We start from the raw sequence: 27,833 nt of genomic DNA on the forward strand, positions 1-27,833 counted from the left end.
TGCATTAATAAACATTTAATTTTTTATCTATTTTGAAGTGATTTGGTAAAAATTCAAATTTAATGACTAAAAGAGACGAAAGTTAAATGGAAAGCTAAAATAATTTTTTCTTTTTTTAATAAAGTTAGATGGTGTGATGATCAGCAAGGGCAATAAACGGGTGAAAAAATATTTTGATGAACTAACTTACCACAAAGTCAAGATAATGGAGGAAATGAAATGAATATTAATGTGTAGAGTGTTATGATTTTGGATTCAGATGGAATCTATGTTGCTATCTGAAAAATGCTTACATCTCCTAATTTCTTCCATGGATCAAATCTCATTGGGCCCAATTTGATATATTTACATATTGTTTTAGGTTGAGTAAAATGATCATCAACCATCATGAAGCCCATGAAAAAGCTTCCAAGCTCCCCAATGGCCGTGGCCGATACTACGACGCCATTTTAAGACCAACCAAAATCTATGTCTGTTTCTGAACCAAAGAGATAGAAATCAGCTAAAAAAGCAGACCACTAGAAACTTTGTCTTTTTTCTCTTTTGCCTATCCTTTCGCAGGCCACATGTTGGTTGTTTTGTCATAAAGAAAAATACCCAACACACTCTGACATTCTCAATTCTCACCCCATGTCTGAAATCCAAATCCAACCATTTATATGATTTATCTAATCCCCATACCTTTCAGTTTTTTTCTTCATATATAATATAGAAAAAGCGAAACAAAAAAGGAAACTAATAGAAAAGAGATTGGAGTGTGAGTTTGTGTTTGTGTTTGTGTGTGTGTGTGTGTGTGTGTGAGAGAGAGAGAGTTATAAAAATGTTGGCCAAAGAGTCGGGTGGTTCCACCTTCGATCTTCCCGAGGAATTATTGCAAGTATTACCCTCCGATCCTTTTGATCAACTCGATGTGGCCCGTAAGATCACCTCCATTGCTCTCTCCACCCGCGTGTCTTTACTCGAAGCCGAGTCTTCTTCTCTTCGAGACAAGCTCACCGAGAAAGACCAACAAATCGCCGACTTGTGTGCCCAGATCGATGCTCTCGAGACTTCTTTGTCTGAAACCTCGAATAAGCTCGTTATGGCCGACCAAGAAAAGGTACGTTCCATCTGGTTTGCTGTCTTTAATTTGTTTCTTCCTTTTTTTAGAATTTTAATGATTCAATTGTCTTTCCTTTTTTTGTTCTTTGGTAGGAGAGCTTGTTGAAAGATAATGCTTCGCTTTCTAATACTGTAAGGAAGCTTCAGAGAGATGTTTCCAAGGTAAATTGTTAATTGGACCGGGGGGGGGGTTCACTAAATTGTTAATAGGACTGTTAAAATGTTGAAGAGAATTTTATTTTTCATGCAAAATAAAGGGTTCCCATTAAATTTTTATAACCAACGTGCATTCTTAGAACCCTGATATGGGAAGGCATGAGCATTGCTTGATGATTTGGAATGTTTTTCATCTTGTGTATTATATGTATGTTGAATTTTGAAAATTTGAGTGTGCCCTTCAATTGATGTATCTGATCTATCAAGGGCTTGTGTGGTTTGAGCTAATTGGTGTTTTGGGGAAGTGGGAAGTAGTGTTAAGGGTTTTACTAGGCAATTTAGTCTGAGGGTCGACTGTTATGCGATTGTGCAGTTGGAGGTCTTTAGAAGGAAGCTTATGCAGTCACTTCAAGAGGACGATGAAAGTTCTGTAAGTAATTCCACTTCCAGGGATTCCCTTTTAGAATGATGCTTTGAAGATTTTTGACTTGCTAAATCTTGTTTTCCATACAGGCCACAGGGGGTCCTCCAATCATTGCGAAGCCAACACTGTCAGGTATGTTTTTCTTTTTCCTGTTCACTCATTTGAGCGCATTTGAACTTCATTTCTGTAGTGCATCTGTGATCTAGATTGAACATTCCATGCACTATTAGAAGTTGTCATCCTTACAATTCTTTGTCAGATGCTTACGCTGCTTGTCATTGCTTATGATGATAACCCTTGGTATCTTCCAATTTTCCAGAAGATGATTCTGCCTTGATTTCAAGAACTGCTTCAATGCGCAGCCAGTACTCTGATTCGGGTGCAGAGGATCGTGACTCAGATGGTACACTTCAGTCTTTGTTGGTTTTGCCATAGCTGTAGAATTTATACCTAAATATGTCTCTTTCCACACACTGCACACTGAAGATCTTTCTGTTTCCATGATCGCTACTGAGAGCACTGAAATATTTTATTTTCCCCTTTTCTTCATATTGTCATCTATTTTCCTCACTGGGTACCATTATAGTGTCAGCCTCAAGACCTGGCTTACCTCATGGCCTCCTGCTAGCATCACAAACAAGCACACCGCGGCTAACTCCTCCGGGTTCTCCACCAAGTGTGTCAGCTTCTGTATCCCCCACAAGGACATCTAAGCCAGTGTCTCCTAGGAGACATGCAGTTTCGTTTTCTACCTCAAGAGGCATGTTTGATGATAGGTCATCAATATCAAGCTCCGATTCTGGATCACAGTCTGGTTAGCTTCAAAACTGTTATTCTAAAATAAGAGCTGGATATGTAGTTCAGCAGTACCACATTAAATGCAACTGTGTAGTATTTTAAATATCATTTCATGACTTCTTTCTGGATATGTTTCAGGTCGCACTCGGGTTGATGGGAAAGAATTCTTCCGTCAAGTCAGGTAAATACTTTTGTATTGTGAAAACTTACAGTTGCGGAAACAGTAAGCTGTTGTGGTTGATGAACCCAATCACATAAGTTTTGCCTAATTTCATATCTCACACCTGTTTTTTTTTTCATCAGGAGCCGCTTGTCGTATGAGCAGTTTGGTGCATTCCTGGCAAATGTTAAAGAACTAAACTCCCACAAACAAACGAGAGAAGTAAGCGACGTCTTGACTAACTCCTCTTCTTTGTTTTATCTGTTTCACAATGCCGCATTTTCATCTTGTTTATTTCTGACTTATGCAGGAGACTTTGAGGAAAGCAGAGGAGATTTTTGGCCCGGATAACAGAGATCTTTATGCAATATTTGAGGGTTTGATTAATCGCAATGTCCATTAAATCAGCTGAGTAGTCATCGGCTTCTCCACCTTGTGATTTATTTGGTAAATTTTTTGGTGTAAAGTTGTCCAATAAAGCCTGTATTGTGACACCTTCAGAAAAAAAAAAAAAGAACACTTAATTAATGCTATTGTTTCTCTTGGCTATAAGTCTGTTCATCTGCTGTTCCATTGGTGAAAAAAAAATCTACCTCAAAGATTACAACTCCAAACTTGTATGAATTAACCGAGTTAAACTCTGGGTTCGTAGTTAACCTCTCTAACCACTACGAAGATATTTAGTCTTTCTTTGTATCTCCCTCTAAGGATCATACTTTCATGTGAATTTTGTAGTAAAAATCAATTGAACCAGTTTTTTCTATTTTATAAAATTTTTAATGATTTATTTAATCAAATTGGATGATCTGGTTGAATCTTGAACCGATATTTTTAATTAGTTTGATGGCAAAGAAGTAAAGCATTTCTTGTGGGAAAATCCAAAGTTTATGCAAATACCAGCTCATCTGGTCTGAAGCTCCAAATAAAGTAACAAATCCCTGTGCTGTTCAACTTGTCAAAAGTTTTTTTGTTGGTTAAAATCAGTAAAAAAGAGATTGACATAAAGGTCTTATACAGAAAGTGGAAGAAAAAGAAGAAAAAAACATGGTGGTTTCTTCCACGTGTCAAAGGCCCAAACTTGCTCAATGAAGAGAACCCCCAGCCTGCTTTCTTACAAGCCTTAAACATTCCTTGAGATTTGCTAAACATAGGATTAAAAATATATTCTCATTTATTTTTAATAGATTTCTTCTAAAAAAAGGGGGATGGATTAAGGATGATGAAATGGGAGGGAACCTACTTTTAGGCACAAGGAGATTATCTGTCAGAAATACTAAATGGATATTAGAAAAAGCTCAGAGAATAATGGCAACCCTCTACTCCATTTCTCATATTTCTCATTATTCTCTCTATATCTTTGTCATTTGTTGCCTATTCTTTTGGCTTCTAAGGTCTCCCTGGTTCTGATCCATCTCAAAAACCATGGGGGACAGAATAGAAGCATCTGTTCCTACATGGTACTTTGAATTGCATCCTTTCGGCCTTTTAGTTTCTTTCTCATTTTGGTTTGTTTTCAATATGTTTGTGTTTTTGCAGCATTGCCTTTCTACTTATAAATTTTTGGAAGGATTACCACAACCTGGAAGATATAAGCTTTTGGCTTTTGATGTGTCTGTACTTTTATGATTTCAAATCTCTTTTACATGTGATGCTTGTATGTATAAATATATATATATTTATCGTTTAGATAAGAGTATATGTATGCTTTTTTTTCCCCATGCTTTGTTCTTTTATCTCTTCTATTCTGCATTAGATTGTTTTAAGATTTCCCCTGCCTTCAGTTTTGTAACAGGTGCCTATTCAATGGCTCTTTTAATCTCTCTGATCCTTTTTCTTCGGACAGGATCTATGCTCATGTCTGTTTATAGCTATTGCCATGCCTGCTCTTCACTTGTTTCATGCTGCCTTTGTTTTTTCTTATTTTATGTTTGTTCATATCATTTGTTTGTCCTTTTCCCCCCTCTTGTAGTGCTGAAAGTTCCGATAAAACTGGCACCGAAAAGAAGAAATGGGAGCCTCTTCGTTTTATAAGGAGAAAACCTCGAACTTCTTTCTCCGACTCAGTTACATCTATTGGTATACCAATCATCCATTTCCATGTTGTTCAGAGTTGATATGGTTAAGAGACTTGATAATTGTTCTAATGTTAGATCATATGCGATGTTAGACTTGACATCTTTAGGCGCCGAATTGAAGAGAATCGATGCATTGTCTCCAAAAGGTGATCTTCAAGATTGCTCAAGGAATGCAGAACCTCTAGAACTAACAAATGAAGCATCAGAAGAATCTAACTCCGCAACGGACTCTGAAGGCCAACTGAGTTTGACTGGTCTTGTTCATCTGCGCGGCTTCTTTCGTTTACTGAAAAAAGGACCCGGAATCCCTTCTCAAGTATTGCCTCCTCTAATACCTAAGCTCCCGTTAAAGAGGGGCAAAAAAGGCGGAGAAGACACGGTTCCACTAGATTCCGCTCTGGATGCAGAATTACGCTGTTTAAAATCTTCCTGGAAGAACTTTTCACTCTCAGAGCTTCAGGAAGCAACCAATAACTTCAGCCATGGTATTTTTCCTACTACTTGATAATTATTTTTGTAATTTCAATCCAATTCCTATTACATTGACATTCATTTTTCCATTTTTTTTGAGAAGAAAATTTGATAGGTCAAGGAGGGTATGCAGAAGTTTACAAAGGGCAATTGAAAGACAGGAAGTTTGTTGCAATTAAGCGGCTAATGAAAGGTTCACCGGAAGAGATGATCGAGGATTTCTTGTCTGAGCTTGGAATTATGGTTCATCTGGACCATCCCAATATTGCTAAAATGATTGGCTATGGGGTTGAAGGGGGCATGTACCTTGTTCTTCAATTGTCTCCCCATGGAAGCCTGTCATCGTTACTTTACGGTTTGTTTTCTGCTAAGCCTCTCAAGTTTGATTTCTTTACGTGTTCATATATAACTTGTTGCCATTCATTTACAGGCCCCAAGGAGAAACTGACTTGGAGCATCAGATTCAAGATTGCTGTCGGGACTGCCGAAGGCCTTAGCTATCTTCATGAAGGTTGCCAGCGGAGAATTATCCATAAAGATATCAAGGCAGCAAACGTATTGCTTTCCGAGAACTTTGATGCTCAGGTAAAACTTGAACTCAAAAATCATTATCGTTCTAAAGATGTACCTTTTGCTTAATGTTGGCATTCCAATGTGATTCCAGATTTCTGATTTTGGCCTTTCAAAGTGGTTACCCGATAATTGGACACATCATACAGTCTACAAAGTCGAAGGCACATTTGGGTTCATAGTTGAAAACTCACTTGATTTCTGTACATCTAAAAGTTCTTTTTATTGTATACAAAATTTAACCTGAATTCATGTCATTACAGTTACCTTGCTCCTGAGCTTTTCATGCACGGCATAGTCGATGAAAAAACAGATGTCTATGCTTTCGGCGTACTGCTGTTGGAACTCATCACCGGGAGGCGAGCTGTCGATAGTTCACAAAAAAGCCTTGTTATCTTGGTAGATCTGGTTTACCATTAGTGAATTTGCACTCACATCACCACCGTTGTTGAATAATCCCATGATTCAACTTGCAGGCAAAACCATTGATTGCAGAAAATAAGATCAACGAGCTCGTTGATCCAGCTCTCGGGAATAACTATGACCTGGACCAGTTAAAATGTGCCATTGCAACAGCTTCTATTTGTATAAATCAGTCATCGATGGATCGACCCCAAATGAGTCAGGCATGTCCTTTTTCATTACATGTTACTTGCAATCCAAGTAAAACTGTAGATAATTCAGAAACTTGCATTTTCACTGCAGGTTGTAGGCATGCTTAAAGGTGATCCTAAATGCCTTGAGATGCTGAAAGAACAAGAAAAGTGCCCTCATCGGAGGACTTTCTCCGACGAGATCTTTCATACAGAAGAATACAATTCAACTAACTGTTTGAATGGTCAAAATTCTCAGAATGACAAAGTTTCATAATGTTTTTTTTTTTTGTAAAATATATATTCTGAAAATTTGGTTCTTCTCCAAGAATTTTTTTTTCCAAATTTTGATTGTTGATTCTTCTAGCTTTTTACATCCTTTTTTTTCAAGTTGTAGTTTCCATCAAATGAACCCAAACATTTGAAGGATTGGAACAGTTTGAAAGAAGGGAAAAAAAGATAGACCAGTCGATACAAAATATAATATAAACACCACATGTTTTTTTACATATTAATAATTTATATTCTATTTATATTTATAAAAAAATTCCAAACATGACACACACACACATATATATATTAACATATTAAAAAAATCGCTTTACAATTGGGATTTACAAATTATAATCAATATTTTGATAATTTTAAGATAATATTTTTTTGAAGATATAATTTTGAGATAACATTATTATTCTTTTATTTAAACAATTGAAAAAAAATACTTAAAAGGTAATTTTTTTTTTGGTAATGAAAGTAAGGGTAAATCTTATAACAGTCTAGTGAACTACATGAGGCCCACAAATGTTTATATGTTTTGTCAAAATGGTCTTAATTGTATTTTTGAGTCTTTTTTAGCCATTAATTTTATTTTTTTTAAATTGCTTTGTTTTATATATGATTTATTTTATTATTTTTCACATGTAATTATCTTATTGGGTTACTTAAGTAATAGATTACATCTTATTAAAAATATTTCACATATGAAATTCTATATCATCCCGTTAACTTTTTTAACAGTACTTTCATCAAATCTGTTAAAAAATCAATTTGAAAAACAAGAATAAAGGTTGATGGCTAAAAAAGCTCAAAAATACAATTAGGGTCATTTTGACAAAATATATAAACATTAGTGGCCAAATTTACCATTAAACCAAAAAAATTTATGAAAAGAAAGCATTATTTAACAAAATAAAACTAATTAGATACTTTAAATCATAATTAGTATTTGATTTTACCAAAAGATGTAAATAATTTTACGAATACACCCCATTGCAAAATTGTTGAGACGACACCGTATTAGTTCCTTAAAAATAAAAATAAAAATATCGTAGCTTCTGGCTATAGCCTTACTACAGGTTTAACTCAGATTAGCAAAGTACCATTTTCCCGAGAAAATTTTTGACCTTTTCTTTCCTGGAAAATCTTTCGATCTAAGGTTTACATTCGATGGCTATTGAGAGGATTTATTCTCTGCAAATCCTGATATTGAACTTAATCGCTTCAATCTTGTACCAATCATGTGAGTCCTTCTTAACTACTCCAAGCTCCATTATCAATCCTTCTAAAGTCAAACAAGTTTCCTGGAAACCTAGGTCACTTTCTATCTCGATCTCTTTTCACTTCGCTGAAGAATTTAGTAAATGTTTGAATTTTCTTTAATTTGTTTCTCTTCTTTTGCAGGGCTTTTGTCTACGAAGGCTTCTTAACCGACCTCGAATGCGATCATTTGATCTCTCTAGTAAATTCGACTCCAAATTTTCGTCTATTCCTTTTTTTTTTTAAATTTTGAATTCATTTAATGTTTCTTCTTTTTCTTTGTAATTAAAGGCGAAATCGGAGCTAAAGAGATCTGCAGTTGCTGATAATGTTAGTGGACAGAGCAAGCTAAGCGAAGTCCGTACGAGCTCAGGGATGTTTATTCCTAAGGGAAAGGTTAAGTCGTTTATCTTCTCTCTTGTAGATTGTAGTTGTTGTTTCCCAATCTTATTTTATCCAATTATGGTGATCTAAGTTGCTGACCTATACTTATGGCTTATGGGTACTCTATTAATTACAGAGGAACTATTTAGGTAGGATTTGATAAAAATGATAACTACATTAATAGTTCCATAGATAGATAGGCTTGGCTTTTATGGTATGTTATCCTATCTTACCCGAACTCTTCGTTTTCTCAGAAGTACTTGAGCTCAAAATTTGCATTCTAGGATATAGGAATGGTTACATGATTATCCAAATATGTGGAGAAACTTAAAAATTAAGCATACTTGTGTCGAACACAAACTCATATCTGTCATTCATTCTAGTCTTGGTAATATAGGGTTATCTTGATGAAAACATATACTAATGACGGTTTGAAGGGTTCAATATGACAAGTTATCCATCAATTTTCTTAAGGAGGCACTCAACATTGCAATGGTTTTGCGTTTGATTTTTGTATATTTGAGCTACGTGATGCTTACTTTCCCTTTTATTTCTTTTTAGGATCCTATTGTTGCTGGTATAGAGGACAAGATTTCAACATGGACTTTTCTGCCCAAAGGTGCGTATACCATGAATTGGCCCTACTAAGATCGTGTTCTTTAGTTCTGCAGTGACATTCTAATTATATATGAAGATTTCTTGCACACCACAATGATAATTTAGTTAGATTATGTTTCTATGATTACACTCATTAATTTTCATTATTCACGATATGAGAACTAGCAAGTAGGATATGGGAAGAGATCATATTAAATGTTTTAAGTAGGATAAAAATAGTTATTTTTTGAACGTTCTATTTGTTTGTGAACTATACATCTGGATTGCTAATTTATGCATTTGGAATTTAATTTTTATGTGCTCCATGATCTATCAATATATCAATATCAAAGTCAATGTCATCATCTGAAAGCTTCATGATACTTTGGCTGGGAGTGGACTGATAAATCTCATGTTTATGTACTTAATATAAATGAGATACATATGTGTTTGAGGGTTCAGAGAGTGAAAAATAGCAATTGTGGTTTAATTAAGGAAGTACATGCTAACATGAATTTTGGTTTTCACATTTCCAGAAAACGGGGAAGACATACAAGTGTTGAGATACGAGCATGGGCAAAAATATGATCCACACTATGATTATTTTACTGACAAGGTTAATATCGCTAGAGGTGGACACCGCATTGCAACTGTACTGATGTATCTTACAAATGTGACCAAAGGTGGTGAAACTGTATTCCCTCAAGCCGAGGTTTGTTTAAGTGTCCTTATGTCCATTAGATCTCTTCTTTTGTTGTTTCATATGCTTGCAATCATATGTTCTTTCAAGACTGGTGTTTTCTGGTGGCTTGAACATTTTTTTAACTTCATGATTTTTGTTTATTTAAAAAGGTTTCTGAGATTCGTTTTCATACAAGATGCATGCTCATGGATGGGGATGACTACAGTTATCATCTCTCTACAAGTAGTAATTATACATTATTGCATTATACATTTGTGAAGAAATAGAGAGAAAAAGGTTGAGAGAATGTATATACACAACCTTATTTTTGAGAAAAAGGTTGAGAGGGTGTGGTTCTAATTGCATGGGAAGGAGCAGGGTCTGAAAATTGAACCTAACTGATTAATTTTTGGAGTATTTCTATCTGTTCTTTGCTGAAAGCTAGGATTCAGCTGATGTAGAAAAAGAATTTATGGGAAAAGAGGGATTTGGTTTTAGAAACAACTCTGACACCATGAAGAAATAGAGAGAACAAGGCTGAGAGGACGTATCTATTTTTCATTTCTGCTTTTTCTACGTAGGCTGCTACTACACAACCTTAATTATAGTACATGGAGGAAGAGAAAATCTGGAAACAAGAATCACTAACTACCAGATTTTTCCTCTATCATCTCCCCTAAAATCAGAAACATAATATCCTATTTAAATCCTGATTTTATGAGATATGATTTTATGGTATTTGGTAATCCCCTAATATCCATATTAGCAACACATACATTTTCTCATTTAACTTCATTATCAGGAACCTTCACGTCGTAGAACTCCTCCAAAAGATTATCTATCGGAATGTGCAAAGAAGGGAATTGCTGGTAAGTAACATAATAGTTGACGTCTTTTTTTCAAATATCATATGCTTTTTTATTTTCGATATTGATATTTGTTGTTGTTGTTGTTTTTATTTTCTTATTTCTATAAATTAGTGAAACCACGAAGAGGTGATGCACTTCTCTTCTTCAGTCTCTTCCCAACTGCTATTCCTGACCAGAACAGTCTCCATGCTGGGTGCCCGGTGATTGAAGGTGAGAAATGGTCAGCCACAAAATGGATTCATGTTGATTCATTCGAAAAGAACTTAGACATCGGTGGTAACTGCACGGATTTGAACGAGAGCTGTGAGAGATGGGCTGCTCTTGGTGAGTGTACCAAGAACCGAGAATATATGATCGGAACTGCAGAACTTCCTGGCTATTGTAGGAGAAGCTGCAAAGTATGTTGAAGGTAAACTACAAGCTTCAATGATAGTATATCTGCTGCTGCATTTTCTGTTGTAAGTTTTTTATTGCTTTTTTTTTTTTAGTTTTTGGATTCAAATTTACATTCTTATGCTACAGTTTTCACAAACATAGTTGAAATCCATGTATTCTAAACCTTACTTTCAGCTTGGTTAACATATCCCCCCGGAAGCTTCAGATTTCTCGTAGTCTTTTTAGATTGCTAGCGTTTCACTTTCAGCTGAAATCTGAAAATAATTTTTTCCATATTGTACTTTTGATTTTAAATAGCAGTATATGGATGTAAACTTTCTTCAACCATGGACTTTATTTTGATTTCTCTTTTAATCTGTAGGTTCTCGGCTAGAGTGAGTGTTGTTTATGTTATGGTCCTGTTATGAATTTTATATCGAATGTATACTTAGAGTTGGTCTTAAATTCTGCGGACTAAATCGTAAGGGCCACGGGCTGAAGCTGACAATACGTTGCAGTTGAGTGTAGAGTACTAGTGATATGCCATTGAAGCTAGTTTGTGTAGATGAGCAATGAATTTCACAATGGTTGCATACTAGATTTGATACTAGGATGTAAGTGTTTACACAACCTTTACCTAGATGGAAGCGGATAATACCTTTCAAGTTTGTGTAGAGTGTGATAGTTTAGGTGAATTATCATGAAACTAGGATTGAGGGTTACCCATGCTAAAGGTTTTGGATCATGGAATGACTCAAAGATTTTTAGGATCAACTTTAAGGCAAACCTTATGGGTCGATCTTTTTTTTTTTTTGGAAATACAATAATGTTTTGATATTATAAATAAAAATTATAATTCCAAAAAGCAAATTTTCATAATTATTTAAAAATTTTCAAATTTCCATCATGCAAATATATATTGTTCATGTTAAAACCGGTTGATTTTACAGTTTAATTCTGAGTTAAATAGAGCTTGCAAAACAAGCCTGAGCTCCAAAGTTGGCTTGGATTTTATATCTGATTAGCCATTATAGATATTAATAATTTTATGGTATTATTTTAAAAATAAATAAATTATATATATTTTTTGAAAATGTATTCTGCTTATGAGTTAGGCTTGGGTTGGGTCTATACAAGGTATTTAGATCATTTTTTTAAGTCTTAGCTTGGCTCGAAAAATGGGTTTGCTTTTTTGCTCAAGCCCGATTCAGTTTAATGAAGGTAAATCCGGGCCTAACTTGACTCGCTCATATTTGATTTTTTAAGATTATTTTTATTTAAAAATAAAAAAATTTAAAAATCTAATACACGAAATGCACTAAAAATGTTAAAATAAAAGTTTTCTAACAAATTAAAAATATATTAAAAAGTATTTATATTAAAAACATTATCATAAATATAATGAATGTTTTATTATATTAAAAAACACAAATTAATATACTTAATATTTTATTGTATATAATTTTTAAAATTTTATATTTTGGGTTGGGTTATTTAGTTGAGTAAGTTTTTTTTGTATGGTTTTGGGTAATGAGTTTAATAGTTATTGGGTTAGTGATTTAATATAAATATAAATATATAATTAATATAATATTTTTTATAACATAATATATTCGGTCAATTCATGTCAGGTTCAGGCCAAAAAAATCTTACCCAAAGCTCCGCTTATATAAAAAATAGGCTTCAAATTTTACTTAAGCCTATTTTTTAACCTTGTATTTTTGTCTAAACTTTTCTATTTTTTAAACAGATTTTTAAGCCCAGACAAGTGGTTTGGCCCATAAGTAGGCCTGTTCATAAGCATTGCATATTTATATTAATATTTTATTAATAGGAAATGTAATTAATAGTAATTTTTTTACCTTAAATTATAAAGTGAAATAATTTTTTAAAAATAGTAATTTAATAGAAAATGTTTTTAATACTATAATTATATATGTATCATAAATATATAAAATTAATAAATATTAAAATCTATAAATTTAAACTTAAATGATAATACAATAATACATTATATAATTATTACCGAAACTGATTACCTAACTTTACCTTCATCTGTTCTACTAAATTAGCATATTACGAGTACATAAAATAATATTATAATATATAACTAATACTAAAAATATTAGTACATATATAACTATTATTATAATATAGATTAGAATAAAAGATATATTATTACATGAGATTATAATGTTTAATATTTTTGCACATATATAAACTATTAATAGATGATAAGATATAGCATTATATAATATGGTAGGAGGACTAACTGTACGAAATATATAAGGACTTAGAGCATATTTCAACTAGTATAACAATGATATATGATAATATGTAATATATAATGTACTATTATTATATTATAGATTATAATAAAAAATATAACATCAACAATTATGTCTCATTTAGTACATTAACATACATTTCTATAATTACAACTAGCAATATATATAATATTATTAAAATTTTAATATATTAATAAAATATTATTTTTTAAATTATATATTGAATTGGGATTTAGCTTTTGCAAATTATATTTGAGTATTGGGTCTAATTACTTTTTATTTTGGACTTATAATTAATTTATTTTGAGTTTGGGTAATAATGAGTGTAAGGCCCAATTTTTGCCCGGACCCACATAGATAATAATAATACCAAATAAAATGTAAAGCCCAAATCCAAATAGCCCAAGACACATAAACCCTAGCAGCAAACCTAGCGCCACAGCAACCTCACCTCAACGTTGCAGCACTCCGCACGTTTTCCTTCCCTCGCACGCCTCCGCAAATGTCGCACACTCCGCGCACGTCTTTTACGTTCTGCAACAGACCACGAACAGTAGAGATAGCAGAAAATATAGTAAAAATTAAATAGATTTTATTTTTTATTTTTTATTTTTTATTCTTCTCTAAGATTCGGTTATAAAGACCGATGGAGGCTTTTGAGGGAGGAAAAGAAAACAAGAAATTGAGAAGAGGGGTTAAGCATATTGAATCAAAAAAGAAAGAAATTAGTGTAAACGAAATACAAAGGGAGAAAATAAAAATAGCAGTGGGATTGAAGGTGATTTTCTGGGTCTATTTTCTTCTTGCTCATTGATTTCTTTGCTTGTTTTTTTTCTTTGTGCACCAAACAAAAATAAAAGAAAGAGGAGAAATCATTACCAAAAGAGGCGCGCCGTCGACATCTTTGCTTCTCTTCGTCTAAATCGAAGTTGAAATGGGGGAGGTCGGCTTGAAGAACAGAGGAGAGGATGGAGCAGTTCTTGAGGCTGCTGTTACCGCAAATGGAATAGGGTTTTAATGAGAGTTTGAAATGGGTTTTAACTTTTAAGCATTGATGGGTTATTTTGTTTTTAATCCTTCCATTTTATCCCATCATTTCAAAACCATTTTTTTTGTTTTCAAATTTTTCCATGAAATATCGAATCTGTTTTATTTTAGTCCAATATGGCGCAACGTTTTGGGTGGTTTGGGTAAATTTCTCTTTGGGTCCTCCTCCTGTTGCGCGCGTTTTGATTTGGTCCCTTTTCGTGTTTTCTATTTTTGAATTCAGCCTTTAAATTCTGTTTATTTTCATTTTAATCCTTAATCTATCATTTTAGGTTTTTTTATTTTAATATTATTAATACCATTATATTGCATTATTATTATTATTACGTTTTTATTCCAATTCCTATACATATACACACGCATAGTTTTTAATATATATATGCATATTTTCTTTATAATATATATGTATATATTTTAAACTTTTGTAAATACATGTACATATTTTATATATATTTTATTATTTTATTTTCATAACTTTTATATACATGTATATATATACATTTACATTTTATAATACATATATATATTCCATATTTTATAATCCATGCATATACATGCATTTTCTATAATATATATGTGTTCCTTTTTTTAGAAATTATTATAAGTTTTTTCTTGTATATATTTCATTCATTTTTTATATATATGTATGCTCATATATACGTATTTAAATATATGCATATACATATTTTCAAAATTTATTTATATATCATACTTGTATATATACATATTGTGTAAATACATATACATATATAATTCATATTAAAGTATTTGTTTTATGTTGTATATTAACATTTTATCTTTTTTTTTTAAAAAAGAAAATATATTTGGTTTCATCAAAGCATTAAAACTATTTTTGTTCAAAGGTTTTCAAAATAAGGCAATATTCGATACTTGGGATCTTTGAGAGGATTGAGCCCTTAAGTATTGGGTTCCAATTTTCTTCGTTGAATCTAAATAATCGGGAATGCTCTTTAATAAAAAACATAAAAAGCTCATTATCGGGAATTCAATACGTTGTGTCCTAACGCGTTGGATATGACGCATTGTTTTCTCGAGATGAGGATTTTTTTGAAAATAATAAAGGCAATATTCCGTATTTGGGAAATTCGAGTGATTGTGCCCTAACTTATTGGGTTTCGATTTTTCTCTTTTAACCCAAATAAACGAATATCCTTTGAAATTTAAATGCATGAGTTTTAAAAATCAAAAGACAAACTTAATTTTGAAGATTAAAAATGTTGCGCCCTAACTCATTGGGTGTGATGTTTTATTTCTTTAAAATAAGAATGTTTTAGTATTTTAATTCATTCGAGTTAAAAAGTTTTCTTTTAAAATCTTTTCAAATTTTCGACACCAAGATGTTAAACAATCAATTCGATACCGATTTTGGGTGTTACGAGGGTGCTAACCTTTCCTCGTGCGTAACTGACTCCCGAACCTGATTTCTCAAATTTCTTAGACCAAAATCATTTTTAAGGTGAGCCGATCACACCTCAATCAAGAATCAGTGGCGACTCCTATTTTTGTTTTTTAAAGTCGACAACTAAATTTTTGTTTTCAAAAAAATAGTTTCGACAGATTGGCGACTCCACTGGGGACGGTTAGAGAGTCGAGCCGTAAATTGATTAGTTTTTGTCTTTTGATCAAAAAATCAAATTTTGTTTTACATCATGATTTCCCCTTTGCATTCATTGGTTTTCATTGCTTGCTTAATTGGTCTAAGTCCGTTAGTCTATTTGCATTTTGCATTTCATGGTCAATTTTTACCCCTTTAAGTGGGAGTGAGAAGCTACTCCTTCATGAGGTTTTCACCTCCGTGCAGGATAGTGGATCACTTTTGGGATACATCCATACTTATGTCTTCGTGAGATTTTTATCTCCGTGCAGCCATAGGGAAATATATTCCCCTAAACCGAACTCGGTCCATATGAGCCTATAATGGGTGAAGATTGAGGAATCTGCTGGTTCGGGTACCCTTGCTCTAGAAGCCAAACCTCATATAGTGAACCTTAAGAATTCACCTTAGGTAGAATTACTCTGAACCTTAGTAGATACCTGACGAGGAGTTTTATTATTTCTTGATTGTATTGGATTTAATGTTTATTCTGATACTAACTTATTGTGCTTTGTTTTGACTGCATGGCATTTCATTATAGAAAAGAGGTGTTGATTCACGTTCGACTGCTAAATAGAGAGCTTGTCATGAAAAACAGATTTCTTGATAAAAGTGAAAGACAATACAATTGCCCGAATATAGCCCAAGAAAACATGATGTGAAAAGGGAAATAGTCTAACAAATGAGTACACGTCCTGGTTTCATTGCCTAAAGATTCAAGTTGACAAAGATTATTCAAGAGTCATCAAACGTCCCAACCTTTCTAAAAGGAGCTAATGAGTATGAGTGAACAAGGAGTTGCGACACGGATCAAGCAAAAAGGAGCTAACAGTGGCATCCATTGGAAATTTGCAAGATTTATCTTAAACATACGAATGAAGAAAGAGATCGATGTTTCTTGAAGTATAAGGACGAGGCCGTATATATTTTCGCTTTATGTAAAGAAATTTGTATTCTAGTAAAGTTTTCTAAGCGAGATTGAATAAGAATCAACGTCTCTTTTTGCATTCATCTCATGCATTTGCTTTACATTACATCATATACATTAAACACCACCAAAAGATCCTAATTGATTAAAATTATCTCAGTTAACCTGGGAACCAACCAGCCAACCAAACACCGTTGTGGTATACGGGCAAAATAAAAAACATGGACCAAAGATTAGAAATGCTCAAACAGTTCCAAAAGGAAATGCATGATTAACTTCAGCAGCAAATACAAAAGCAGCTCGAGTATATTATTTGGGTTTGGGTTTAGTGTAATATGTTTGGGTTTTGAGATAAATATTTTAGAATATGAGTATTAGGTTTATAAATTTAATAAGAAAGTTAAAAAATTATTTAATTGTGAATATAATATAATAATGAACAATAAAAGATATTTTCATTAATTCATATAATATCATAAAATAATAAATTTTGCATACAATAAATATTTCAATTATTTTATATAAAATAAATTTATTAAATATATATAATTTATACTTTTTATAAGAAAATTTTGAATCTTCATTATCATCCTATAAAAATCAAATGAATGATTACATTTAAAATTAAAATATTTATAGCTTATAAAATTCAAAATTATTTGAATTCATCAGAGCATGCCTGAATTGATCTAAACCCAAATTCAAAATAATTCAAACTTAAAAAAATTGAATCCGAAATAAACCCGATCCGAGCCTAAATAAATTACTGATAAAAAAAAAAGGTAAAGGTAGATGCTCAACTTTCAACGGTTTCTATCATACTTCAACTCCTTTTAATTGGATGCCCCAACAGATTCTCTTATCTTCAATGTCAATGCTAGTTTTCTTTCAACTCCAATTTATACTATTTTTGTATATTTAAAGTTTATTTCTTCATTTATTTATTTTAGAATTGCAACACTTTTTTTATATAAAAATATTACATACAATTAATATATTTAAATAATTATAATCAAAAATATATTCAGACCTATATCATAATAAATTTAAACATAATCTATACATGTGCGACTTAAATACACATAATTTACATATAATAAAACTCATATCTAAAATATCAAAATATCAATCTTATCATTAAACTAATACCTAAAAAAAGCTAAGACTTCATATCTTTCATTTGACTTAAATCAATAATATTGAGAAAAAAAAACTATAAATTATTATTTTTTAAATACTATTATTAATAAAAATCGTAAATAATAATACAAAGACATGACATATAGTACAAAAAATAAATGAATTGTTATAAATTAATGCACAAATATCATGTCTACAGAATAATTTCAAAAAAAGAAAAAAGAAGAGAAGGACAAACGAGCAATAACCGCAATACTGGGATAATTCAAAAACAAACAAGAGATGCATCATCCTGATCAAATCGTTGAAATTTGCATTCTAGTCTCGCCATCATCAAATCGACCTGACGATAAATACCAATCAACTAAGAAAAACTACCAAAAGCCCCAAGAGACCCGTTGCATCAGTAATCCACAAAAGGCCAAGTCTCATATGGCCTATCCTCCTCATCATATCGGATCTATCACCATCACTATGATCTATCATGATAAAGCCCTTCAAGAATGGTTCCTAATAGATCTGGCAACACCCTTATATTAACAAATCTCACATATATGCCAAAACATGACTAAAAAAATAAAAACTAAAACCACATCTACTTTCAAAGAAAACATAATGAAGAAAAACAAAAATCACGAAAAATGTGGACAAAATAAAACAATAAAATTGTAGATAAAATAAAACCACAAAATTGTGGATAAAACCATGGTAATGTGGACTAAAATTAAAAAAAGAGAGAGTAAAACTACAAAAATAATGTTGAAGAAACTGCAATGAGCAATTAGCTTGAAGCCTGGCACCGCCATCGGCAAAGCAAAGATAAATTTGAAAAGGTTGAACGATTAGGGTTTTTATATAAAAAGAAGAGATAAAAAAATTAAATAATACGTGTTTGAATTCATTTTAAAAATACTTATATTTTGTCTTCAAAAATCAGCAAATATCATTGTAAAGGCTGTTTAGGCAATTTTAATATTTGATACCATATCTTTAATAAAAAAAATATAATCATTTTCTAGGAAAATAATTCATTTTAAAAAATAGAACTACCACGTGAGTTAAAGACAATAATTGACGATGCTGTTGAAGCGACATCCCAAGAATCGGATAGGGTTGAAGATTTTGAATCTCTTAAGGACAATGATGGATCAATGTGCTTGAATGCTTGATAGTTTTAGTATTGGTCCTTTTCACAGTTTTATTTTAATTAGACATAATGATATATTTATCCCTAAATATTTATATTTTTTTGTCAATTTAGACCTTATTCCTTTTTTTATTATCTAAATTTAGCCCTCAACCTTTCAAAAAAAAGTCAAAGAAAATGTTAACTAATACATTAATTTTTAACGATGTTAGCGTGACAATTCATGTGGCGGCAGCCTACGTGTACTTCATGTTGACATAACATTATTTATGTTATATACCATGTTAAGAAATAATTTAAAATTTATAAGATATTCTCGAGTGGGTGGAACCTTTGAGTTTCTCGAGTGGAATTTGGGTTGCTTGGGATGAGTATCATTTGAATAATCTTTGTTGAGGCAATTATGAATAGTACCACGAGCAGTGCTCACTGTTGTCTAGCATTAAACTTCGTAACTTGTCATATTTGGAGTTGGAAATTTTTGTTAACAAAGTCTTTGGATAGTGATCTCTTTCAATACTTTAGACATGTGCAAGCTCATCTATGATATCCAAACCGATTATAATAACATATCTTGAAGATTAGATTGGAATAGATCAAACAAATCAACTTCTCTATTTTAAGGAGATTGGATTGGATCATAAACTTGGTAATATATCCTAAAGATTTGAAGACTTATCATGGATTTATTGAAGATATTCTTTGTGCTAATTATCTTTCTACTTTGATGTTAAGATTGATTGTAATTGATCTTTGTCTTAACAAGCCTTAAATTCTTATATATTGAAAGGCTTGTGTATGTAAAAGTATATGGAGAATTTTAGCACTTATTCTACTATTTAGAACTTGTTTTTTAGAGTGCATTTTATAAGTAACCAAATGAATCACTTGGTTTACAAACCAATTTTTCAGGGTGAAAACTTAAAGCAAAGTGATTTAGATCTTAGGTGCAAAAGTGAGGTTGCCAATTTGGTAATTGATACGATCCGCCTCGATGTTGAGTCGAGTCGTATTTGAGTTGCCCGATCGTCGACGAGAAAGTTTCGTTCGGTTTCGAAAATAGATGAATTTTGGTTAAGTATGGAATTGTATGTTGGAATAAGTTCAAGGTGGCTAAAAGATAGATGGATTTTAGATGGAATAATTTTGGATGAGCTCGATTTAACAAAGAAGTAGGATAGAAAAAGTAAGTGATGGAGATGAATAATAGAACTTAAACATCAAGAAAGATTTTATACTATAATGAGTATCGCCCCAAATCTTATATGGTTTAAGGTGACAGTTGGGAATAGGTTGATGGACCTCGACCCGTTACTTAGCAAAGTAGGAACCGAAGGTATATTTAGATAGATGAACTCCACACCAGGGTTGGTGATAAGTTCAGAAACAAGTTCAGGATGACGCCACTAGCTCACTAGATAAGTCACTCGAGACTCGTACGAAATTGGAGAGGAAGTTAACCTCACAGAAACAAAGTTTCATTAAAAAAATTGGCAAAAAGTTTAGCAAAAGTCCCTTTACAAAGGCTGATTTCATCTATTTATAGTGCTAAAATAGGCTAGCCGAATGGTCACAAACATTCAACTTAATGTGCCATTTAAAAACTGAAATAAAACTCAAGTCTTTTCACATTCTTGAGCCAAATAACTCCATTCTTGAATTCACTTCAATTCAGCTGAATGAATGACTTTAATTGCTTGAAAAATGACTCTTGAGTTAGCTCTTGGCCAGCCGAATAGACACCAACTTATTAACCATCTCCTTAATGGTATCTGAATGCTTGAATTAACCTTTGAAATAGCAAAAACGGGCTAGTAGTTGAAAAGGTTGTTGCCAAAATTAAATAGATGATATAATGATCCTTAAAACCTCCTTAAATGATGTATAAACCTCCTTTGTAACAGCTCCTTCTTTTGTATTCAAATAGCACTTGTAAGGTCACTTCAATTAAGTTGTAACAACTTTGAATTGTAACGGTTATGACCTGATAAGACTCCTACAATAAACACATTAAAATGAGCTTATTAAACACATGTAAACACTTATTAAACATAACACACATCAATACTTAACTTAAGTAAATGAACTAAAACATATGCATCAATTATTCCAGCAACTAGTTAATTAAAGAAGCATAATTAAATGAACTTAACTCATGCATCAATAAATAATCCTAGTAACTAGATATGCATCAATAAATAATCCTAGTAACTAGATTAATTAAGAGCAACACTTATTAAATAAAGTTCAACAAAAACACTTATTAATTAAACTAAGATGAGTTGAATAAATGTCCAGCAACTCATTTATTAAACTAAGATGCTTAAATGCATGGTTTGATATGCAAACTATATGAACAAATGAGTTACTTAATGCAAGACTTAATTTAATGATGCAGACTTAAACTAACATGGGAGTTACATAATGCATGTCATTATTTATGATGCATACTTAACTAGCATGGAAGTTACATAATGCATAACTTTATTAAATGCAGAACACACAAAATGCAAGTCTAAAATTAAAAATATGCAAACTTATTAATTTAAATAAAACTATATTGTAATAAAAAAAAGTCCTTAAAAAAATTGGCCCAATAATCAATTAGGCCTAAGAGATGTTTCATCTTGCACTTGGGCCCTTCAAGTTTAGGCCAATCCCGATGTCGTCGAGATGTATCGAAACATGATGCGACCAGGTTTGCATTAGTAATTGTTAGAACTTGTAATTACTTGTTTTACGAGGTGTTAATAAATCTATGGGCTTCTCTGGGCAAAGCTCTACAAACGTAGGAAAATTGAACTGCGTAAAGAATTGCTTTGTGTTCATATTTGTTCTTCAGCAGTGCTTGAAGAAATTGGCATTGCTCAAACAATTTTGCAAATATCAACTATAGGTTTCAATAATTGGTATCAAAGCCTCCCTCTTAATGTAGCTAGTGGTGTTTCCTAGTGTCGATAATTCCTTGTAGTGGCTGGTTTTTCAATTTCATGTCCCCCTATGTTTAATGGATTGGATTATTCCTATTGGAAGGAACGCATGAGAACCTTTATAAAGTCTATTGATGAGAAATTTTAGAAGACTATTTTATTAGGTTGGGAGCCATCTATGAAAGAAATAGATGGAGTTTGAACCATCAAACTAAAAACCACTTGGACTACAAATGAAGACAAAACATCCAATTTTAACTTAAAGGCATTATACGTTATCTTCAATATTGTAGATCTTCAAGAATTCAAGCGCAACTTCAAGTTTATTTTTGTTCATGAGGCTTGGACCATTCTTGAAAGATCCCATGAAAGAGCTAACACCGTAAAAGCAATCGAAGCCATAGATGTTGGCCACCAAATTTAAGACACTCAGTTTGCATGAAAGTGAGACTCTTGGTGAATTTTATGCCAAACTGTATGATTTATCAAATTAGGCTTTCGCACTTGGTGATGAATATTCAAACTCGAAACTAGTGAGGAAAGTCCTTAGATCTTTGCTTGAACATTTTTCAATCACAGTGACTATAATTAAAGAGACTAAGGATGTTGATATAATGAAATTTGATGAGCTCATTGCATCTTGCAAATATTTTAAATGAATCTTGATGTGCCAATGAAGAACACATTAAAATATGAGAAGAGTATAGCTTCACAAATTACAGCACCAGTGGTAACTGCTGATAACGTTGCTATTAAAGAACAACAAAAGTAGATTGCTTTGCTTACTCAACTTCAACAAAGTTGTTAAGGAGATGTCTAAAAGAAACAATAAGTGTGATACAACCAAAAGCTTTCCCAAAAAAAAATATAAGTGTAATGATCAATGAAGAGGATTAGGAGCATGTTGCTCTTATTGTTAAAACTGAAAGTGTTGCCTCCAGTGTCGCAAGCAGTGACAATGATTCCCATTCAACATAAGACTTTATGGATATATACAAAACCATTCTTGAAAAATGGTATCTTGTATATAAAATTAATGCTAATGTTACTGATGAGAGTTTTATTCTTAAACAAGAAAATCAAATGCTATTGAAAGACATTGAAGAAAAAAACTCCATTCTAGTAGAAAAAGAAGTTGAATTCAGTGAAACTTTAGAAGAGCTTGCAGTAGCCTAGTATACCTTGAAAAAGATAGGATCAAGAAGCAAGAAATAGACGAGATCTTTATTGTTGGAAGAAGAGAACCAAGAAAAAGTGGTATTGACAATGTTGAGAAGAAGGGAAAATCTATGATGAAAAGTCCAACAATTTTTGTTAAAGCAAAAAATATTGTCAATCAATGTGAATGCTCCAAGAAGCTTGTTTTGGTTCAAGCTGAATAGAAGGTGATCTTTATCATCAAGTTATTTGTCATTATTATGGAGTTCATAGTCATATTAGACCTAGATGCTTCAAAGTGTTGAGAGTTCAAAGGTGAAAGCAAGTACTGATAGAATCAATGCCCACTACATTTGAATTGCTCGAGGTCAAAGTAAAAAATCTACATAGAAGAAAAATGAGAGGCCATGAGGAGCATAAGAAGAGAATGATTATGTCATTATTGTAATATGGTTGGTGATATAAATAGACCCTTTTCCACCCTAGAAAAATAACTCATTACAGATTTAGTTATTAGCTTTTACAAGCTTTCAAAGAATTTTGTATTTACGTTTTAAGGGTTCTTATTTCGGGTTTCAGGGTTTAGTTTTATCTCCATCTTTTGTACTCTTTGTTTTTGCCATTTTAGTGAAATTATCTTTGTCCGTGATTTTTTATCCTCTTCGGAGGGGTTTTTCCACATAAAATTTGTGTTCGATCTTTTCAATTTCTTCGTTATTTTACTTGTTCGTTACTTAACCGAGTTTATCCCCAACAACTTTTAATACACAAATTATTTTTTATACAATATTAAAAGTAGGGAATAACGGTCACACGGTTTAAAACCATGTCAAATGAGTGTTTACATTGCTCAATTCAAATTTTGCTTACACTTATGGTAATTTATATTTGTTATCAATACAAACATACATTTCACATTAAAAATTACGGAATATTATGTTGATTGTCAACATTTTTCTAATTTTAATGTAAATAAAATTTAGATAACCCACAAAAAGTTTTGAGATATTTTATTGCGATTTTGATATAGACACAACGCTTTTTTATTTCGAAATCTGAATACAATAGTCATAATTTTGTTTCGTATTAAATTATTTTATTTAAGATCTATTCATATTTTTTATTTTAAAAAATATTTTAATTACCACACCATCATCTCAGACTAGTGTTTTAAATAAATATCAACACTTGTATATTCATGTTCAAGGGGGAGATTAGAAATTTTGTACTTACAATAACATTAAATTATAATTTTAAAAATATGGATATTATGTCAATACAGGAGGACATCGTATTGTCCTCAAATTTATGAGTTGGGAGGGACTATAGATAGTTCTAGGCATTATGTCAGAAAAAAAAATATGATCAGAACTTATAATGAAATCATCCAAAAATAAAAATATTATTTTTTATAGGTTTGAAATCTCCCTGTTTATGTCATATTATATATTTTTTATTTTGTTGTATTCAGAATTATTAAATCGACTAAATATTATCGTATCTTCTATAAACAATGGGATGGAGGAGATGTTATTGTGATTTTAAGGCCAAAGTGCAAGTAATGGAATATCCACCATAACATTATTCAATTATATATAATATTCTCTACAACAAAATAATTGTTGAGAAAATTAATAAAATATTATCAATATGATGAGTTGATTTAATCCATTAATATTATTAAGATTTGAGTTTCAACAAATATCTCATTTTTTAATTAATCTTTAATGTCACCCAATAAAATTAACGATATGTCTTCATTTTAGAATGAGAACCGGTTCAAAATCAAGGATTTATTTATTTGAATAAATTAAATTAGACGTTATTTTGAAAATCTTGACTAAGATAATCTCTCCACTTTTTTTAATTAATATGATAATGGTTGGTTGTGGGTTGGTCCAGCTGTCCCTTGTTTATTGATGAAAAGACAAGTTGGTATAGAACTAAGATTAGCTGTAGTAAATCTTGATCTTAAAATTAGTCACCATCCAATAATCTTGATGCACACTTTTGCCACAAAACAAATATTCATTTGCTTAAATTTAATTCAAAGAAAATGTACATCTGCATCAATAGGGTTGATAGTCGCTTTGCTAGGGTTTGGGCTTCATCTATTGTTGATATTGTTTGGATTGTCAAAGTTAGAGAGTAATAGTGCAAAGATCGAGTGACTAATGTGTAAATTTGTAAAGTTACTAATTGTTCAAAGATAAATTTGTAACCTTTTGAAATTGAGTGATCAAATTATAAACTTACTTATAATTGAGTGACCAATTTATAAATTTATCAGTCTCACATTTGACATTCGTTACCAACTTAACTACCAATAATCAACTTGTAATTTTTAATTTATAATTTATAATATAACTTTATCACGTATATATATTTTATATGATAAATTAAATCTTTATAGGGACACTTTTGATAAAGATAATCTTTATAGAGACGCTCAAAATCTACATCTCGGAAAAATAGTTTAGAAAAGTCAAATTTATTATGGATGACATAACTGTCAATAATTCATTCATTTATTTAAGGTAATTACGATGGGGTCATTATGATATTTTATTATGATAAATAATCCAGTTCTTTATAGCAATAATTTGAACTAATATATAAAATCCTACAAAAATTTAATTAGTTTTATGAACATTTAAAATTAAGATATGACAAGTCAGCATGCTATGTTGAATTTTTATTTTTCTTTTCAAATATATAAATAATTTCTATACATTTTCTGATAAAGAAATATAAAAAACAAACAATAATTTCTATGCTAATTTAAATTAAAACGCAGTCATTTAGAGTAATTTTATAAAATAAAAAAAATCTCTTTCTTCTTTCCTTTTTATGAATAAATAATTTATAATTGAAATATAAAACTTATATTTGGTATGATCCTATAATATTTTACTTATTTTTAATAAAGAGATAAAAAAGAGAGAGTAGATATTGTGAGCTCAGAAGTCATTTATACGTCAACCCATGTGTTGGCAACATAAAAAAGGAAATTAACCATGAAATTTGCATTCGTGTTTTAATAATTTAGAAGGGAGAGAGAGAGAGAGAGGGGGGGGGGTATGATTTTGTAATAGAAAACTGAAAACAGTAGCCAAATAGCTCATAAGAAAATAGAGCCAAAGGGAATAACATTAAATTCACATCAAATCCTTTTCAAAGGTTTGCAAAAAAGCATTTATACCCTTTTCTTGGGCCTTTTTTGTTCTTTATTTTTATGCTATTATTGCATTTCATTTCATCCCTAAAGATCTAAATTTAAGCCACAAGCTTTGAGGTTTTGACCTTTTGTTGGGTCATTAGCTTTGATTAGTGGGAAAAGTTCCTTGTATGTGCAGTGAGAACAAAGGCTAAAGAAAATGGAAGTGGGTCAGATGCAGAGAAGATTGGTGGACTACACAAAATCCTTGTTTATGGAGGTAAAATCCCATTAAAAAAATCAACTTTAAATGTACAAATCTGTTAACAAAAATCTCGTTTTTCTTTTGTCCTTGTGTTCTTCTTCTTGTTTTGGTATGTTTGGTTTTTCCTTACTTTTGTACTCTTTTTTTTTTTTGTTTTTTTTTTGTTGGGAGAAGGGTTTCTTGGATGCTCAGTTTTTGCAGCTTCAACAGCTTCAAGATGAGAGCAACCCAGATTTTGTTGTTGAAGTTGTGTCTCTTTTCTTTGATGATTCAGAGAAACTTCTTAATGATCTCACCATGGCTTTGTAAGAAACTCACCTTTTCCTTTTTGTTTTCTGCCATGGATGTTTTTTTTTCTTCATTAAACATGTCTTTTTTCTTATACAGAGATCAGCCAAATGTAGATTTCAAAAAAGTTGATGCTCATGTTCATCAATTGAAGGGTAGCAGTTCCAGGTACAAAGCCTTCAAACAATATGATCCCACAGTTTCATTACAAAAGTTGATTAAACTTGTTAGATCTAACCATTCTAGAAAAACAAGGCTATAAAACATGAAAAATGAACAAAATCTTGGAATGTTCAAGTTGTTTGATTAAACAATCAATGGTTCTTTGTGTGTGTGTGTCAACAGCATTGGTGCACAGAGAGTTAAAAATGCTTGCATTGCTTTTCGTAGCTTCTGCGAGGAGCAGAACATCGATGCGTGAGTCTCTTTTACTTCACTCTAATCTTTCGTTTTATGATATATTATAGATTTCGATTCGATGTTCTTGAAAAAATTGCAGGACACTGAGATGTCTTCAACAAGTGAAACAAGAGTATTACCTTGTGAAGAACAAGCTTGAAACTATGCTCAGGGTTAGTGCACTAGTTTTTTGCTTAAAGAACATAGTTGTTCTTAAGTTATAAAACCGGTTTTTCTTATGCTTTTCTTTTACCGGTTACCGCAGTTAGAGCAGCAAATCGTGGCGGCTGGTGGGTCGATTCCCATGATTGAACTGGGTTTTTGAAGACCATAAACATGAAGGGGGGAAAAGCATGATTTTGGGGGTGGTTTATACAATAGGAACATATGGTGTTTAAGGTTTCTCTTTTTTATTTAATCTTACCAGTGAGTTTGTGGTTGTTTGATGTTCATGAAAGAAGAGATTTCATACTAGTTTCACTCCCCATAACTTCTAAAAGGAACCTTTCTGTTGATAAATTTCCTCTTCAATTAATACTGTTTCTTCCATGAATGTTAACTATTGTTCCAGTTTGTGAACACTGGAATTGCTTCTAGATTTGTAATGCTATTCGTTGCTCTCATGTTTATTGACAATATCAAAGCATGTAGTGTAGGAATATCGATAGAATGATGTTAAA

The 27,833-nt window shown here is 31.7% G+C and overlaps 4 protein-coding genes and 1 long non-coding RNA gene across 8 annotated transcripts; 4 read left to right on the forward strand and 1 right to left on the reverse strand.

Annotated features, from left to right (window-relative positions):
- Positions 1–378: 378 nt before the first annotated feature.
- On the forward strand, positions 379–3,188 carry LOC107916110 (uncharacterized protein At4g15545). 3 transcript variants are annotated; one of them, XM_016845273.2, is made up of 9 exons: positions 379–1,099; positions 1,195–1,263; positions 1,631–1,687; positions 1,771–1,813; positions 2,001–2,084; positions 2,268–2,495; positions 2,618–2,660; positions 2,783–2,861; positions 2,950–3,188. In XM_016845273.2, the coding sequence occupies exons 1-9, from the start codon at positions 821–823 to the stop codon at positions 3,040–3,042; spliced, it is 975 nt and encodes a 324-aa protein (XP_016700762.1). In that variant the 5' UTR covers positions 379–820; the 3' UTR covers positions 3,043–3,188. The 3 variants fall into 3 exon arrangements, with proteins under 3 accessions (XP_016700762.1, XP_040958346.1, XP_016700763.1); XM_041102412.1 differs by having other exon boundaries at positions 2,786–2,861; XM_016845274.2 differs by having other exon boundaries at positions 2,274–2,495.
- Positions 3,189–3,310: 122 nt separating this feature from the next.
- On the forward strand, positions 3,311–6,855 carry LOC107915613 (receptor-like cytosolic serine/threonine-protein kinase RBK2). The gene is made up of 9 exons (XM_041102411.1): positions 3,311–4,096; positions 4,609–4,715; positions 4,807–5,199; positions 5,289–5,540; positions 5,616–5,770; positions 5,850–5,929; positions 6,019–6,154; positions 6,232–6,381; positions 6,461–6,855. The coding sequence occupies exons 1-9, from the start codon at positions 4,062–4,064 to the stop codon at positions 6,623–6,625; spliced, it is 1,473 nt and encodes a 490-aa protein (XP_040958345.1). The 5' UTR covers positions 3,311–4,061; the 3' UTR covers positions 6,626–6,855.
- A 773-nt stretch (positions 6,856–7,628) lies between these two features.
- On the forward strand, positions 7,629–11,136 carry LOC107916112 (probable prolyl 4-hydroxylase 4). The gene is made up of 7 exons (XM_016845275.2): positions 7,629–7,940; positions 8,029–8,086; positions 8,176–8,280; positions 8,830–8,887; positions 9,402–9,577; positions 10,350–10,416; positions 10,528–11,136. Exons 1-7 carry the CDS (start codon positions 7,795–7,797, stop codon positions 10,821–10,823), a joined length of 906 nt encoding a protein of 301 aa, XP_016700764.1. The 5' UTR covers positions 7,629–7,794; the 3' UTR covers positions 10,824–11,136.
- On the reverse strand, positions 10,086–14,368 carry LOC107916113 (uncharacterized). The gene is made up of 3 exons (XR_001689387.2): positions 13,959–14,368; positions 13,531–13,613; positions 10,086–10,807 (listed from the first exon to the last, which is right to left on the reverse strand). It is a non-coding gene; the product is annotated as an uncharacterized lncRNA (long non-coding RNA).
- Positions 14,369–26,049: 11,681 nt separating this feature from the next.
- On the forward strand, positions 26,050–27,789 carry LOC107916116 (histidine-containing phosphotransfer protein 1). Of its 2 annotated transcripts, XM_016845280.2 has the most exons (7): positions 26,051–26,224; positions 26,401–26,481; positions 26,641–26,771; positions 26,854–26,922; positions 27,100–27,171; positions 27,254–27,326; positions 27,419–27,789. In XM_016845280.2, the coding sequence occupies exons 2-7, from the start codon at positions 26,422–26,424 to the stop codon at positions 27,476–27,478; spliced, it is 465 nt and encodes a 154-aa protein (XP_016700769.1). In that variant the 5' UTR covers positions 26,051–26,224; positions 26,401–26,421; the 3' UTR covers positions 27,479–27,789. The 2 variants fall into 2 exon arrangements, with proteins under 2 accessions (XP_016700768.1, XP_016700769.1); XM_016845279.2 differs by having other exon boundaries at positions 26,050–26,481.
- Positions 27,790–27,833: the final 44 nt, after the last annotated feature.

Source organism: Gossypium hirsutum, chromosome D10 (assembly GCF_007990345.1).
Source record: "Gossypium hirsutum isolate 1008001.06 chromosome D10, Gossypium_hirsutum_v2.1, whole genome shotgun sequence".
NCBI classification, from domain to species: Eukaryota; Viridiplantae; Streptophyta; class Magnoliopsida; order Malvales; family Malvaceae; genus Gossypium; species Gossypium hirsutum.